General features: G+C 40.6%; 1 protein-coding gene across 1 annotated transcript; it reads right to left on the reverse strand.

The window, feature by feature from the left end:
- Nucleotides 1-205: 205 nt before the first annotated feature.
- LOC116383066 (AN1-type zinc finger protein 3-like) lies at nt 206-12,769 on the reverse strand. The gene is made up of 6 exons (XM_031846609.1): nt 12,404-12,769; nt 6,718-6,758; nt 6,203-6,391; nt 4,620-4,685; nt 3,025-3,255; nt 206-522 (listed from the first exon to the last, which is right to left on the reverse strand). The coding sequence occupies exons 1-6, from the start codon at nt 12,484-12,486 to the stop codon at nt 368-370; spliced, it is 765 nt and encodes a 254-aa protein (XP_031702469.1). The 5' UTR covers nt 12,487-12,769; the 3' UTR covers nt 206-367.
- Between the last annotated feature and the right edge of the window lie 2,856 nt (nt 12,770-15,625).

A 15,625-nucleotide genomic window follows, 5' to 3' on the forward strand; every position in this document is an offset into this window, starting at 1 on the left:
ACACTTGTGTAGTCAGGAGCTTGCAAAAAAAAAAAAATAAAAATAAAAAAAAAAAGTTAAGAAATTGTATAATTCCTTTGCTCTTTATTGTTCTGTCATTCATGGGTTGCGATTTTTCCAAAAGGCATCTTAGCAGCAGGGATGTGATCAAGCCAACAGAAGCAGAAAACAACGGGGATACGGGGTAACAGCGGGGTTTAAAAAGAGCAAGCATAACTTAAAAGAAAGGGTGGAGGTTTGTATCCAAAAAACCTGCAAAAATCTTGAAAAACAAAATGAGAAGAAAACAAAATTTAAAAAAAAGTCAAATCCCTGTCGGTGCTAAGACACCGTCTGAACACTGAGATTCTTCTCAGGGAGCAGCCGCTCAGGAGCACTCTTCTCCGATGCGCTGGCACGAGCGGCCCACCTTGCGGTCGAGCTTGACCATCTTCAGGACCGCCTCCTGGCGACCACGGCCCAGGTGGTCAAACAGACACTCGTGCTGCTCGGGAAGCCGATGGAGCATACAGAAGACATAACCTGGAGGGAGGGTGAGGGGGGTATGGGTGTACAAGAGGGAGAGAGGGGTTAGAGTTTGCCAATTTCAGCAAATATACAAATATCACTGCGGATGTACTTCAACTTAGAACAACCTGAATAAAGAAACAGGACACAGAACGCAGAATAGTACGATGTTTAAACACTGCATTAAACATGCATACAGCCAAATTATTTGGAAATGTTTTAAACCCCTACAAATTATACAAAAGGTAAAAAAAAAGCAGTACAGGCTGGCAAACACATCTCTATTATACAAGGCTTTCTAAATGGCTATGGACAGATAATATTTACGGCGCTGCAACCATGCCTTTGTAAGAAGGTCTGGTTACCAGAGAAGACATTCTGGTTAATAGCTTCCTCTTTTGACTCCATTCAACACCCTCATCTGTCTCATTGACTCTCCGGCTCTACTGTAGCACGCTCAACAAAAGGCCCTGCTGCCACTGTAGGAGGCTCGTTAAGCTCAGAGAAGCTCGTTAGCTCTCGTCGTCTTGAATTCATTCATTAATACACATAATAACACTGCTGGCATTCAGTGAGTGGTGATTAAAAACACAGTTTGACAGCTGGTTGCTATGCAATTAAAATCTATGCGATTACAGCGCATGTGAATGGAGTGGAAGGGAGGAAGTTGTGTAACATTTTGAGGCTTTAAAAAAAACAAAAACAAAGGGGGATGGGCTGCTCGACACTGGGGGTAACGGCGGGAATCAAAACTACTTCCAGTTGCTTTAATGCAAGAAAAATGCCTTGATGACACAGTAGAGGACCAATGGAAGGCACGTGCACAACAAATACTATGAACAAAAGCATTTACATATCTCTCTATTTTAAAATGCAAAACAAGTACAAACGATGCCTCAAGCATTCATTTTCAGGTGCCAGAAAACAACGGATTTCCGCTACACCCTTTGTACCAAATTTAACTGCACCGACTGATAAGCAAGCTATGTAGGACTTTTTTTTACTACACTATTTTCTAAGTCAGAGAGACGATTCCCTTATCAGAAACCCCCAAAAGTTTCCACCAAGCTCACTGCAGGTGTTTTTGCAACTGAACAGTGGATCGAGTTTTAAAACATCAATGAGCTGCGAGGAAATTTAGCTTTTCAAAGTTTTTATTGCATATAATCCAAGCTGTCTTAAATATTTATTCTACCTCTGGTGGAAATGGGAAAAAAAGCAATTTCATGAGAGTTGCTGAAACACACACACACACACACACTGCACAAATCCTTTAAACATAACCACTTATTATAGTTAAGACATGAATTAAAAGGCAAATTATGCTATTATAATATATAACTGTTTTTACCATTCCTGCTGTTGCACAACGTGCAGCATGCTGGGAAGGCCAAATTGATTGCAGCCATTGTCTGATATAACTGAATGATTTCTGACTTAAACTACAGTAAATTGAGAACACCACCGCTTATCTTCACATACTGGAGTCGTTATCAACGGTTACTGGTTATGGAAACGGTGTTTCTCTCATTTTCGGACCATTGCTTTGCAAAGAGAAAGACAAGGGACAGCACCAGTCAGGATTAAGGGTCCTGCTTCTGTTGGATCTCAGATGAGAACCTGACGATCTAATTAGCTTTTTAAGTTCCGTTTCATACTAAGACCTAGTCAGATGAATATTATAGCCACTGCGGAACAGCAAAAGTCTACCGAGTGTGACGACATTGGATCAGATACTCCATCAGAGCTTTATTTTCTTCCCCCATTCACTATCTGAAAAGCATCCGTGCTTTCAACTCATTATCAGACCTTCTTGGCTTACACTGTGAAACATTTTGCAGAAGCATTAGCAAAGTAATCTGCAATTAAAGCAATAGACCGATATCACCATAATTGCCACCATTTCCCCTTCAGTCTGTAAAAGCATGTTTTCATAGTGAGCATTGGACTATTAAGGATGGATGGCCCGAGCATTAAGCAGCGCCTGGTGGGGAAAAAAACAGGAAAGTCAATTTCCAATTTAGAAATTGTTGCGTGGGTTTAAGCAGATGGTCTTTAAGCAGCGAAGAGCTGTGACTTTTTAAGTACTTTAATTTGTATGCAAACAAGTTGATTAGCAAGCTAAGTATTGCTTTAAACTGCATTAGTGTTCGTGGTAATTGGCTTATGTTTTATGTGCAATGTGAAGCATTCAGGCTTTCTGTAATGGTCCCCCAAGGCTAGCAGAGGCACTCTTCTGATCATCGACATTTTTGTCAACACAAAAACACATGGTCAGGGAGTGATGCATTTCACTGCACTCTATGTAAAACTCTCAAAACTATGACCAATTCAACCACTGAAAAAGTAATTTACTCCCTCATGCACATGCAAGACACACAAGGTCTTAATACTGTCTTCTGATGCTCTTGTGTGTGAGTGAGCCTGTGCATGCACAGGTATTAGCGTACATCTGGTCATGGGTTCAAATATGCGAGCCAACGTATTGTTTATGTGTGTAAAGTTGCATCATCGTACCACAGCGACAGGAACCCAGCTCTTGCTGAACCAGCTCCAGTTTGGTTTGGCAGCGATGGCAACGTTTGCGGCTCCGCTGTTTAGAGCCACTGCGGGACGAGGAGGAGGATGATGATGATGATGATGATGATGATGATGCAGACAAAGATGACGATGAAGACTCTTCACCCTCTGGCACGTCACCCACTCTTGCTCTCTTCTCGGGTGAAACGTCACTTTCCGACTCCGAGGCTGGAGAAAAAAGAAGAAGAAGAAAAAAAGGCTATTAATAGCAATCGCTGAGCTCCATGAATTATTTTTCATATTTAACATTCTTGTATTTGTCACAATATTAACAGAATGTAAAGCAGATGTTTCTGTAAATACTGTTAATGCAGTGGACATCTGGAAGTTTGGAACAAAATGTAAATGAATAGTGAAACCTTGATTGCTCAACAGTGGATATCTTTTTTCCATTTGGCTAAAAGTTGACGATGCAATGCAACTAGACATCTCCATCCTCCCCGTTTATACTCTACTGATCAACAAAGGGTAATAATGGCAACATACATTATTGTATTGTATTCTGTTTTCTGTAGTTGCCGGATACAAAGCATGTGAAGGTTAATCAATCTGCAAGAAATGGTTTTGAATAAAATCTACAAATCTACCTACAGCCAAACCTTCTCCACCTTTTAATACCCCCCTACATAATACCAAAAAGCATTCATCTCCTGAGTGTCCAGAACATCAGCTTTGACTAGAATTTCAAGAGAAAATATCCAATAATAAGCTCCAAAACAAATCTCATTTAATACAAACAGTTGATGGAACGCTGGAACAAAAACGCCTCTTTGTGTCAAACAAAAAGGAGCTTTGGAGACTAATGATTCTCCTGCATGTGACGGCATTCAACCCAGCACCTGAGACCGGGAGAGCATGTAGCCACTTTCTCTGTTCGGCTGGAATTTCAACTCGGCTTTTTCTCATCAATCCTGCAGACTTTTTCTCTGGCCCGGCCGAATGCTGATCAGCACTCAATAAATCTCTGAGAACTAGGCCAAGCTGAGCAGCCAGATCCCCCTAGCAGGCCCCATCGATCCCTAAATGTGCTCCAGCATGTGTGTCTGTACATGTGCATGTTGTGCCAGCCTTTTTCGTTATCCTGGCAAATCTCTGTGGCCAATTTACAGCGGCTGAAATGTCAAAAAATGCTCAAGTTTGACCGATTTGTTAAAAAATAAAAAGCAAAGGAATTTGAACTGATTTAAGAGTGTTATAGGTTGCACAAAAGTGCATCCATATTTAGATGTATGTATACACACACACACACACACACACACACACACACACACACACACACACAGTATATATAAATATATATATATATATAGTCTATTAAGCGCTTTATATTTGCACCCGTTTGCAGATACATTGCATCCCCAACATCCTCCCCTCTGCTGTTTCCACTGGATGCACAATTAACCTGGCTATTTTGGATCAATCCATTGCCGTTTATGCTAATAGATCCCCTATTCCAATACCTTAAGCGGACATGACAAGCACACAGTTCAAAACACAACAATGGACATTGTAATGGCAGAGCGGAGGCATACCTGATTCAAAGGAACGTTTTGTGGGAGTGGAGAGTGAACTGAAGACTGTGTCTGTGCTGGATACTTCTGAAAGAGATACAGTGAGAAAAAGGGAGAAGATGAGAAAGAAAGGAAAGAAAAGAGAGGACATAAGGACACTAGTTTCTTGTAAGACTTTGTTGTAATTTCTCTCATTTAAGTGTAAAACAAAATCAAATGTCCTCAGGCGATATTGATTTAGAACAGAGCGATAAATAATTCCACAATAAATCATCTAAAAACAGAGGATGCTGTGGTACCGTTTTCTAAGAGGTAGCAAGATTTCTAAAAAATCCTTTAATATGCCTTGAGCTTTTTTGTTTTCTTTCAGAAGAAGACTGTGATAGATATCTGGGAGGAAGGGGGCCACAGTGTGCGGGTTTGTCAGCTAGTGAGTGAATAGAGTGCTGCAGAAATGAGTCCTGAAACCCAGAAATAAGTGAAAATGTTTGCACTTCTGCTTCCCTTGTCCCGAAGTCAATGGGTTTCTGGTTAGATGCCTGAGAATAGATCTGTGGTTAACACCAGCGTAAGAGACTTTAACTTTTTGTTCTGTGATATAAAATACATCGGTAAATACCCGTCTCGTGATTTCTGAAGCTTTTAGCGTGACTTCAAAAAAAAAAAAGGTGTCGCTTACAAGTGGCTAAATGAGGCGACAAATTGTCATCAAGCCGACTAGTCTGCTTTAACAGCCCTGGTGTGTGTGTGTGTGTGTGTACTTGTGTGGTGCTGGTGTAGCACATTTACATTCCAATGTTAGCTTTTTACTTCTGCCGATTGTATTTACGCTTCAAAGATCATGAAAGAGATGTTCATTTGTGAAGATTATCTTGCTGAACAAATCACGTAAGTGTCATTAACTTATTTTCAGCAATAATCCACAAACCAGTGGAAAAGAACATCCCATCGGCTTTTTGTCGAGGGAACAAGTGCGATGCCAACTTCCGGGGGTTGGCCAATAAAAATATGTCGTCCCTGCAGCACTCTATTACCATGAAGGTCTTGTCTTCTTTTATCAGCTATAATCACGTACTCGTGTATTGTACTAAAAAGCAGAGGACCGCGTTAGTGTGGGGACGTGTTTTCACAACGTTCTGCACATCTATTTGATGGCCATGTTATTGCCCTGTCCTGGATCGGCCTCTACAAATAACCTTGTCACTGTATAGCAATGACCGATGAACTGGCAATTGTAGGAGTCCTTTTTAAAACCTTCACTTCTAAATGGATACCCTTTGCTATCATTCTCTCTATCTGTGCCACGAGGACAAATATAGCCAGGACAGGGGCACTGCAGCTGCTGCTGGTGGAGACTAGTATCCGTCTTCTGCAGAGATGCCCTGGACTATGAGCTGCAACACTCTGGTGTTGACCACTAAAATGAGAGATTGTGCATTAAAACACATTTCTAAATCTGCAGCACATTAGGCATACGACCACTACACATAGACTTTGAGTTCTACACTTCAGAGTGGGAGTGCTCTATAGATTCATGGAAAAGGCAGCAAGAACATAGTAGACTCATCTGAAATTAAAAAAAAGAGGATTAGCTGGTGTCCTACCGTCCTGAGCAGGTAGAGATGGCGCTCCCGTCTCTCCTGGCAAAGGGTCTTCTGAGGAGTTAGGCATCGACATCAGTGACTGACCAATGCTGCCGTTTGTTTCAGTACAGAAGATGTCTGCTTGCTTGCTGCTGGAGCTTGAGGAGGCCTTTGGGGCACAATCATCGTCTGGCTGTTTCTTCTGAATGTCTATGGAGAAAAAAAAAAAAAAAAGGTAAATGGTGAGACATTTGTGTGCATATGAGAAACATGTTTGAATACATCTGTCAGCTTTGGGGTATGCAGTGGTTGTTAACTCGGGCAGTAGGCCAAACAAAGTGGCATAAGGAGAACTCAGGTGATATTCAATTCTATTTATAAACTGTGGTACACTGACACAGTTCTGTTTAAATCATATTCAAATGGATATAGTTGTTTACTCGTATCTTTGGCACTGAGTATTGAAATAAGGAGGAATGGGTGAACATAGCGCACACAGGGTGTGCCAACCAGCACACAGAAGAACAAGAACTTACCTGTGAAACATTTTGAGCAGAGATTCATAGCTTTGCTCGATCTGAGGAAAGGAGCAGAGAGAGAAAACAACTGTGTTCATCAAATTGCTTGTGTAAGAATCCAAAAATTGCAGAGTGGGATGTAAAAAAAAAAGAAAAAAAAAAAGTGTTTTGCTGATGGGTATCCACGCAGCAAGAGTAACAACATGTTTCCACAATCCCCAAAGTCCCTCGCTAAGACTTCTCATTTTGGATCCTGGAAGGGAAACGTTCAAGATGAAGCATTAAATTATTCACTGAATCTAAAACTGCGATGCTGTGTATGAGGCTGTCAACGCAAAAGTAGCAGACTAGCAAGGAGGCTGAACTGAGGTGTGACTTTTCCTTTAGATCTATTGCTGCACATCTTGCACCCCCGTACAGGAAATGTAGATATAAAAAAATTCTGGGTACAAATAAAAAAATCATACACTTGTTTTAGGGATTTACTCCGATCATCCGGGTGTCCAAGTTGTACACAGGTAACACGGCTAATTACAGATTTTACGCCAAGACTCCTGAAGTCACTGTAAACTAGTGGTTGGTGAAGAAAGTCCACATTTCCAAACACAGACTCTTTGGAGACTCTTTTGTAATCTCCCTGCTTCTAGCTTCTAAATGAGCAGAATGAAGTTACCTAATTATAATAATTAAAACAATTTTATGTATTTAAAGTCACAAGCCCATTTATTATTTTTGTAACTTTTTACACATATCTGTCAGGAGTTTGTATTGACCTTATCGATAGTAGTGAATATATAACATAATCAAATAGTTACATTGTCTAGAATCAACGGTCAGTTGTCTCTGACTCATAAACATTGATTCTGTACAAAGTAGCAGCAGTACGGTAAGATCAGTACGGTGGAACAAATTGGTCCAATGTTGCAAGCAAACAGTTGATTTCAAATGAAAATGATAGGGCCTCTCATCTGTGTTGGCAATGTACGCAACTGGCATGACAAGCACTCAGCTGGTCTGATGAAGGTGAGCAAGAGGCATGAATGGAGAACATTACAAACCTCATTAACTTGCCCCTTTTTACCAGCTACAAACGCTTCTAAACATACCTTTCCCTTCCAAATGGTGGATACAGACATTAAATAGCTGTTGTTACGGCGTTGATTACCGAAGCCTTGCTGATTTCAGTGGCACAACTCTATCACAACAGATGGATCTGGCTCCCCTCTGAGAGGGCTCCTCTCTCATTTCCTCCCCCAGCCCTCGTCCTTACCGTCTGCGCATTGAGCGTGACGGTCGCTGCTATCAGTCACATTCTATTTATTTTGGGTGCTTCGTTGCACACCTTTGTCCTCATTTCTAAATGTAGGGTCAGCCGCAGTCAACCTGAGGGCTGTCAGTCAGTCAGTCAGTCAGTCAGTCAGTTGGTGTGTGTGTGTGTGTGTGTGTGTGTTCTCGGGTATAGAACAGAAGAGGAGGAAGCAAGAGGTAAGAATAGAGGAGAGACCTTAATCATGAGACACGGGCAGGGAGGAAGCCGGTACTGGGTGAACAACAAGTCATATCCTGTTGTCACCATTATAAATCAGAGGCAATCAACTCACAGATTAATTAGGGAACTAAAAGGGGTGAGAAAGGGTGAGAAAAAGAACATGCTGCATGCTTGTTATGCTGAGTGGAGTTTGAACAGACAACACCGTTGGCCCACTGCTGTTACTAATGACAATATCTGATTGGGACAGACAGGAAGACGGGCTCGGTTGCCTTGGTGATGCAGTTTGAGTGACACGAGGGAGCAAAGGCTTGGATGGGTGATAAACGTTTTGAAGGAACTAAGTTGACTTAAACACTAGTGACAACAGCAGTAAAGTACAGAATAACTTCATAAATATGGATAGAAGTTTGTTAATTGTTGTTACATTGTGTTGCTTGTGTACATGAATTAATTAGACAATGTCAGGTTTATCTACGGGGAATAAGATAGCGACAGAGAGAGGCTCAGCTGTGTTTTATGTTACAGGGGGAGGAGAGATTATACACTGCGGTTCTACATCGTAACCTGGAACATATCCACAAGTTTTGCTTTGCTGCCTTCAATAAAAACTGGAAGGGCAGCACGAGCTTGTTCAACACGTCTGTCAAGGATTGAAAATGGCAACTTCAATGTAAAAAACGCATGTATTCAACACTTAAATATAAATCATTTTTGTTATTAATAGCAATATAAGGCTGATTAATAAACTAATTCCTAATGCAATTGTTTGACAAATCCAGCAATTCTCTATCGCCTTAGGAACAGATGTTGTCAGTGTTATAAATCTTTAGTGCTAATATAAGATCATTACAATAGGTTGGTACTGTAGTAGTATGGACTTTAGAAATGAATTTTTCTCATGTATCCCTGTGTGTATTAGAGTAACCTAGCAGCAACAGACAGAAGCTGTGTCTTTAGACAAGTTTTTTTTTTCTTTTTACAAAAAAAGAGTATTGGGACATGACAGAGCTACGGGACTAAGTTCAACCTATCATGTGAGACAAGTCCTAGTTGAGCTACACAGACACATGCTCACAACTAACAAGAGAACAACACAAGCAATCCACACCTGCAACCAAAACGAATCTAACAACTGATAACATGAAACTTGCCCAAGCAGACTGTAAATAAATAGGCTTAAATCTGACACATTTGTGATTACTAATCCCGGATCTATTTCAGGTTCATCCTATCTGCGAATACAAATCTTCCTCCACCAAATCAGGCATGCTATAATCTTAATTTCAATTTTACTAAAGAACTCTGCAACAAGATCATCATTAGGAGATGCAGAGAACTCCTCTGATACCCATGTAAAGAAAGGTAAACAAAAGGAGTGAGTAACATTTTCTTTTTCCTTCTTCCATTGCCTGCTGTGTCAAAGTTCCCTTTGAGACCATCAAGCCTTCTGCTCTCGGGGAGAAATAACATAAGGATGTATTTACGGTTTATGAGCCACAGAGCATCAATCACAACCATACATGGTACCCCTGAATGTGCTTCTTCAAACAAGTATCGAGGCAGAAAGAGACATGAGGAAGTCAAAAAGTTAAAAAAAAGAGATGATGCCATAAAACAACCTGAAGGAACTTGTGTTTTAAATGTGGTCATACTTTAGGTCTGGAGCATACAGAACAACTCACAGGTGATTTCAACCACTCCCCGCTAAATGACACAATGCAACAGTCCTCCTGTCCGATGGAAGATCCAAGGACCCGACACACTTTTCACTACAACGCATGTAAGTGTTAAAAGGCCTGCTTTTTAACTGCTTAATATCAAAGGCCTCTCCTAATACCGCTGAGAAATTCAGCATCAGTGCATACTTTTCTCAGTGCACCCTCAATATCCCACAATCCATTGTGCTCTTGTCAATTGTGTAATGAGACTTCCCTGTCTGACTAATGGTCAGATGATATCACCACATATGTTTTACGTGTTCAGGTCCTCATTAATTACTGGTAGATTATCGCCTTGAACGGGGCTTGAACATGTTCCAGATAAATGGAAGTTAAACTGTATGGAGATATTAACCATGAGCCGAGCACACTGTTTGGATAAGGTTTATCCTTTAGTTAAGTCAAACATTACAACTTGCACTGGATGATCTGGTGTCTTCATACTTTGCCCAGGTGATCATAAACTTAGAAATACTGTTGACAGAGACGACAGGACTATTATATTTAGTGTTAAAAGCGCAGGCTCAGCTTGGCCTTCATATCCTCTTATGTAGCAACCAACAATCATTTTCATTATCAGTTAGTCTTCGGATAATGTATTTGATTAACCGATTAATTAATTGTCTGGTCTATAAAAATGTCCGACAAATTAGAAACATGCCTATTATTCTATTAAAATATAAAATTGTGTTATGCCAACAGTCCAAAACACAAAGATACCAGAAAACTTTAGGAAATGTTGTTTCAACTTAAATGATGAATCGGTATAAAGAATTGTTGATGATACATGTTCTAGAGATTGATTTAATCGACTCGTGTTTTGCTGCTAAAGAGCAAATAAACTTTACTACTGCCGAGTTCACCTCTAATTATCTTTTACCACAGAAGTAGACAACGGGGGAGGTGCATCTTATAACTTATAACTCATACTCGGGCAACACTGTAACTGACAGCACTTCCAATTAATTCAGTTTAAAAATGACATACATTTTAAAAAATCATCTCTCACATAATGTCTGAACATCATCTCCAATGTCAGTCACATCATCAACTAACAATTTAATCAAAACAGTGGAAACTACTGCATATAGAATGAACTCTGCAATAGTGACAGGACGGACTGATATTACAGTGAGAACAGTAGTGACAGAACATTAAATAATCACGGTACATATCACAGTGACCTGTCATAACAGTCTGTTGTAAATGTGAAGGACGTTTAATGCAGAGAGTATAAAAGCTTGTAAGCAAACGTGGAACGTTTTGACAAGACGCAGAGATGCCATGATTTTGGTGCAGACACAAATATGTTGAGTCCTGGTGAAGTCTGATCAGGTGGCTCATCATCAACACGGTCTCTGGTATTGAGATCCGTGCCCTGGTGTAAATAGAGAATTAGGTAGTGCACTAGGGCAGCTCCTGTAGCTCATGAATACATTTTGACAATTCTATCAACATTTCTTTTGTTCATTGACCTGGTAAACACAAATATAATTTCCTTTTTTTATTTAATTTGATGTAGAATGTATTTAACCAGGAAATGCCTCATTGAGATTAATAATCTCCTTTACATGAGAGCCAAGACAGCAGTACAGCATATAACAGTTATAGACAATAACATTTATTATCTTAATTCTCTCATTGGACCCCCAATGTGTAATGTTACAAACATAGTTCAGCAAGCCATATCTACAGTGGGATCTCTGTACCAAATTTAGCTCGTGATAACATTTAGGTTAGCCCATTAATCCAAATAATAACTCAATTTAAAGTGCTAGTGTGTATAAATCCTATATGTAATACTTTTTACACTATAAATAGTGTTTACCACTGCAAATTGACCCGGCATATGTATCAATTAGCCTCACATTCTGGCAGACTAACATGGCTTTGATTGGTAACAGAAACACTGGCCTCAAACGTACACAATCATGTGCATTGAACGTCAATAATTGTCACAAAACCTCAGGATATCTTGTGCTCATGTGACTTTGTTAACATGTGTCCCAATACACTAGACACGATAAAATGTTCTCATGATGATTAACGTGCCTTAGGAAAACTAAAACAAACGTACTGTGTCAATGTGTGCAACTAAGAGTCAGTATATTGGCACATATCCTGCTTTACAGCTAATTTGAACTGATGAAATGGCTAGTTTCCACCCAGGTCCATATTAAGGTTTAACAAATGCCCAGTGTGATATATCTAAGTAACTGCTTCGTTTATTAACTTTAAAACGAGCTAGTTTCTTACCGCTGTCACACTACCTGGAGGGCTTATCCCCTCACCCGTACCCTGCTCTCTACCTATAGAAGGTTACCGAGGCCAGTTGGTGTTAGCTAGCAGCTAATGCTACAAAACAATGGGGAGGGGGGATAACAAGAAAAGCAGCTCATCCCTGTTTGAGCTGCTAACGCTAATGGCTAGCGACTCTGCTAGCTGTTGTCAAGAGAAAGAAAGCGCAAGACATTTGAGAGTTATTTCGTCTTACCCCCAGAAACCACAGGGGCAGCGCGGGGGTACAACGTTAACGTTACTCGGTGGCTTGCTGCCCTCGCTCCCGGTGTCCCCCATGTCGGTCTTTCGTGTGAGGCTCTCCGCGTTAGCAGGTGAATCCGGGGTTTGGAGTGAGGGCCTCGTATTTGTGTTCAGATCCCCCTGGGCTGTGACAAGTACAGAGTCAATGCCCCGGCCAGATTATCCTTCAAACGTTTCACTGGACGAGGAACGGTTTGCCGACACGAGCGGCCACTGACTCCGTAGAATTATAACAGTTTAAATCGGCGTTGAATCACTGGAGCCGGCAAAGCCAACGACGGGCAGAGGCACCGGGGAATCCTGGGCCGATCAGCTGGAGTGAGGCGCAAACCACTGCCGTAGAGGGGAGGGGTGTCAGTAAATAGACGGTCAAATGTTACACTGATGTGAGAGAAAGTGAAAAAAAAACAATACAGTTGTAATATGTTGAGTAATATACATGATAAAATACCACTTGAACTCGGTCAATTATTGATTTTAAAGGTTTCATTTTAAAAAGGTACTTGAGTTAACATGGTATGATCCGTACAAAACTATCTTCCTACAACTAGAAAGCCCTCAACACCATGTTACAGTATTCTCTGCTGTTTCAGGCACATTTCATGTCGGAAAAGATTTAATTCAGTCTATATTTCCTTCACTTGCCTCAGTAATATATACTGTTGTTGAACTGGACCCACATTTTAGTAGTAATGATATGCCACATCCGTCATTGTACTGGTGTCTGTTGCTTTGAAACACATGAAGCTTTGAAAAGCATGTTTTCTGCTTCCTAAAAGCAGAATCATGGTGACAATATACTTGCGTGTTCTTTCACTGTATGCTTCATTGTAGGTTGATGAAATGTACATAGCAACAGGTGTGCAATAGGCTGAACTTTATTTTTTGTTTTCAAAATGTTTTAGTTTTGAGTTCACAATGACCAAATTCCTTTTAGCTGCATTGGTTTCAGTATTCTGGTATTGTGCATGTTGTCTGACTGTCACAGTGTTATAGTTCACTTACACATTCAGGCACAACTCTGAAAGCCATTATTTCCTATGGCTTGCACCGTGTAATGGTGGCTTTTCGCTGCATCAAAGCAAAGTGTGATGTGTGCTGAACCCGGTACAATAACTGCCTTAGGAAATATCACGGTATTTTATTATTATTATCAATATAATTATTCTTGTTACTATTGCAAGTAGTTTATGATATTTTCTTTTCACCTAAAATTACCATTAACCAAAACTTGAAAGATTTCTGAACCCGTTTTTATCCTTGTTGGCTTTAGGATGGCAATGTCTGCCGGTCATTCAGGATGTCCTTTAGTCTGTTTGTTCAGCACTTTATTGAACAGAGTTAATTAATTTAACAACTATTGGATGAATGGCCTTGAAATTTGTCTTTTCACGAGGTGATATGGTCTCTCGAGGATGAATCCCAATAAGTAGCTAGTGGTGAGCCCTGAAATTTAATTTAGCACCAAAATCAGCAGGTCAGAATTTCATGACAAGTTACATCTAAATCTAAAGATCAAATTTCTCTCAGCCTTAGCTGTAGGCATATAGGCCTACTAACAGCCTATACATGCAAAATGTCATATGCTAAACATCAACATGTAAAATCCATTTGGCCTCTCACATTTTGAATCATCAGGTAGATGGAGTGTAGTACCCGATTTTGGTCTTTGTCTCCTGGGTGATGAATGTTTTTGTGCCTATAGACCATTTCACAGGTGCGAAAGTAAACATTCCAAATGTGTCCCAATTTATTTCCTGTCGCACTGCAAGGAATATGTGAAAGAAGGAAGGGTCATTACGTCATGAAACTCACATTGTAGTATTCTGTAGTATTCTACATGAATTTGATTGTAATAGAGTTAGTTTTTTTTTTTTTATCCGCATCAGCTGACAGGAAGTAAACATGGTCCTCAGCTGTTGCCTATAGCAATGCAATTCCGTTGAAATGGCCTATCCATCAGTGGTGCTTTGTGATGGTGATTTGGCAATGCCTAATGAAGATCTCTGTATAGGATCAATTAAAATAGCTGGGAGCTTTTAATACAATGCAGATCTTTTGTTTGATTCTTGCCTCACTGACATGGCTTACATGTTCTGACATATTAGAACTGAGACATTATTATTTTTATTAGATAGATAGATATATACTTTATTCATCCAGTATCACTGACCACCGTATCAGACAGCACACAGCCCAGTCTGCCTGTGAGGTAGTCAGTGATCCAGGAGATGATGGACGTGTCTACCCCCCACCACCCGCAGCTTCTCACTCAGCAGCACTGGTTGGATGGTGTTGAATGCTCTGGAGAAATCAAAGAAAGTGATTCTCACAGAGCCACCGGTTCCATCCAGGTGCGACTGAGCTCGTTGCAGCAGGTAGATGATGGCGTCATCCACTCCCACATGGTATGCAAATTGCAGAGGGTCCAGTGAGGATTTCACCTGTGGTCGCGGGTGGGCCAAGACCAGCCTCTCCAGCACCTTCATCACATGAGATGTGAGGGCAACCGGTCGGTAGTCGTTGAGGCCAGATGGGGTCGTCATTAGTTACACCTGCTGCGACCTATAATTGTATTAACCTGTATGGTGACGTTAGCAATAAAATAAAATCACCACAATAATATGAATTTGGTCTATACTTTCCCCTCATTTTCAGTTGCAGGCATTTACTCCACAAAATGTCTGCAACTGGTAATGACTGAAGAAACCAGGTTCAGTATTTTGCTGACATCAAAGATGATTACAGCTGTATGGTTTCCTGCTTGGGAGCGGGTTTCATGTACACAAATATTGACGGTGATGTCTGTGACAACAGAAATAACATCAATGAATCCTGTTTTTCACCTCAAAATGACTTTGAGAAGAATGCAACACTTTACTTTAGAGCCAGGAGGTTTGGATTCCCCTCAGTAAAACCTGGCAAGGACTGGCTTCTGTCTGCAGGGAAGGACAAGTGGGCCCTGGGTGGAATGAAGATAGATAGCTGATAGTTCATTAGCTAGTTAGGCACAGGGAGGGGTATACTGCAGAGGATTGCAGAATCTCGTTTTTCAGTGTTGCTAAGAGCCCATATTCCAGTGCAGGGCCAAACAATGCTCGTAAAGGCGTTGTTGTTATTTTCCTCTCAGCAAACTTTTCTCTGTTGACCTATTGCCGCCTTAATACTTTGTATT

This window comes from Anarrhichthys ocellatus, unplaced genomic scaffold (assembly GCF_004355925.1).
Source record: "Anarrhichthys ocellatus isolate YVR2014 unplaced genomic scaffold, GSC_Weel_1.0 scaffold6, whole genome shotgun sequence".
NCBI lineage: Eukaryota > Metazoa > Chordata > Actinopteri > Perciformes > Anarhichadidae > Anarrhichthys > Anarrhichthys ocellatus.

Bases quoted from the DNA above. Each gene is read 5' to 3' on its own strand.
- LOC116383066 (XM_031846609.1), bottom strand. From the start codon at position 12,486: ATGGGGGACACCGGGAGCGAGGGCAGCAAGCCACCGAGTAACGTTAAC. The intron at 6,392-6,717 runs GTAAGTTCTTGT...TTTTCTCCATAG, and splicing joins CTGCTCAAAATGTTTCACAG to ACATTCAGAAGAAACAGCCA. The intron at 523-3,024 runs GTACGATGATGC...CCCTCCCTCCAG, and splicing joins GCTGGGTTCCTGTCGCTGTG to GTTATGTCTTCTGTATGCTC.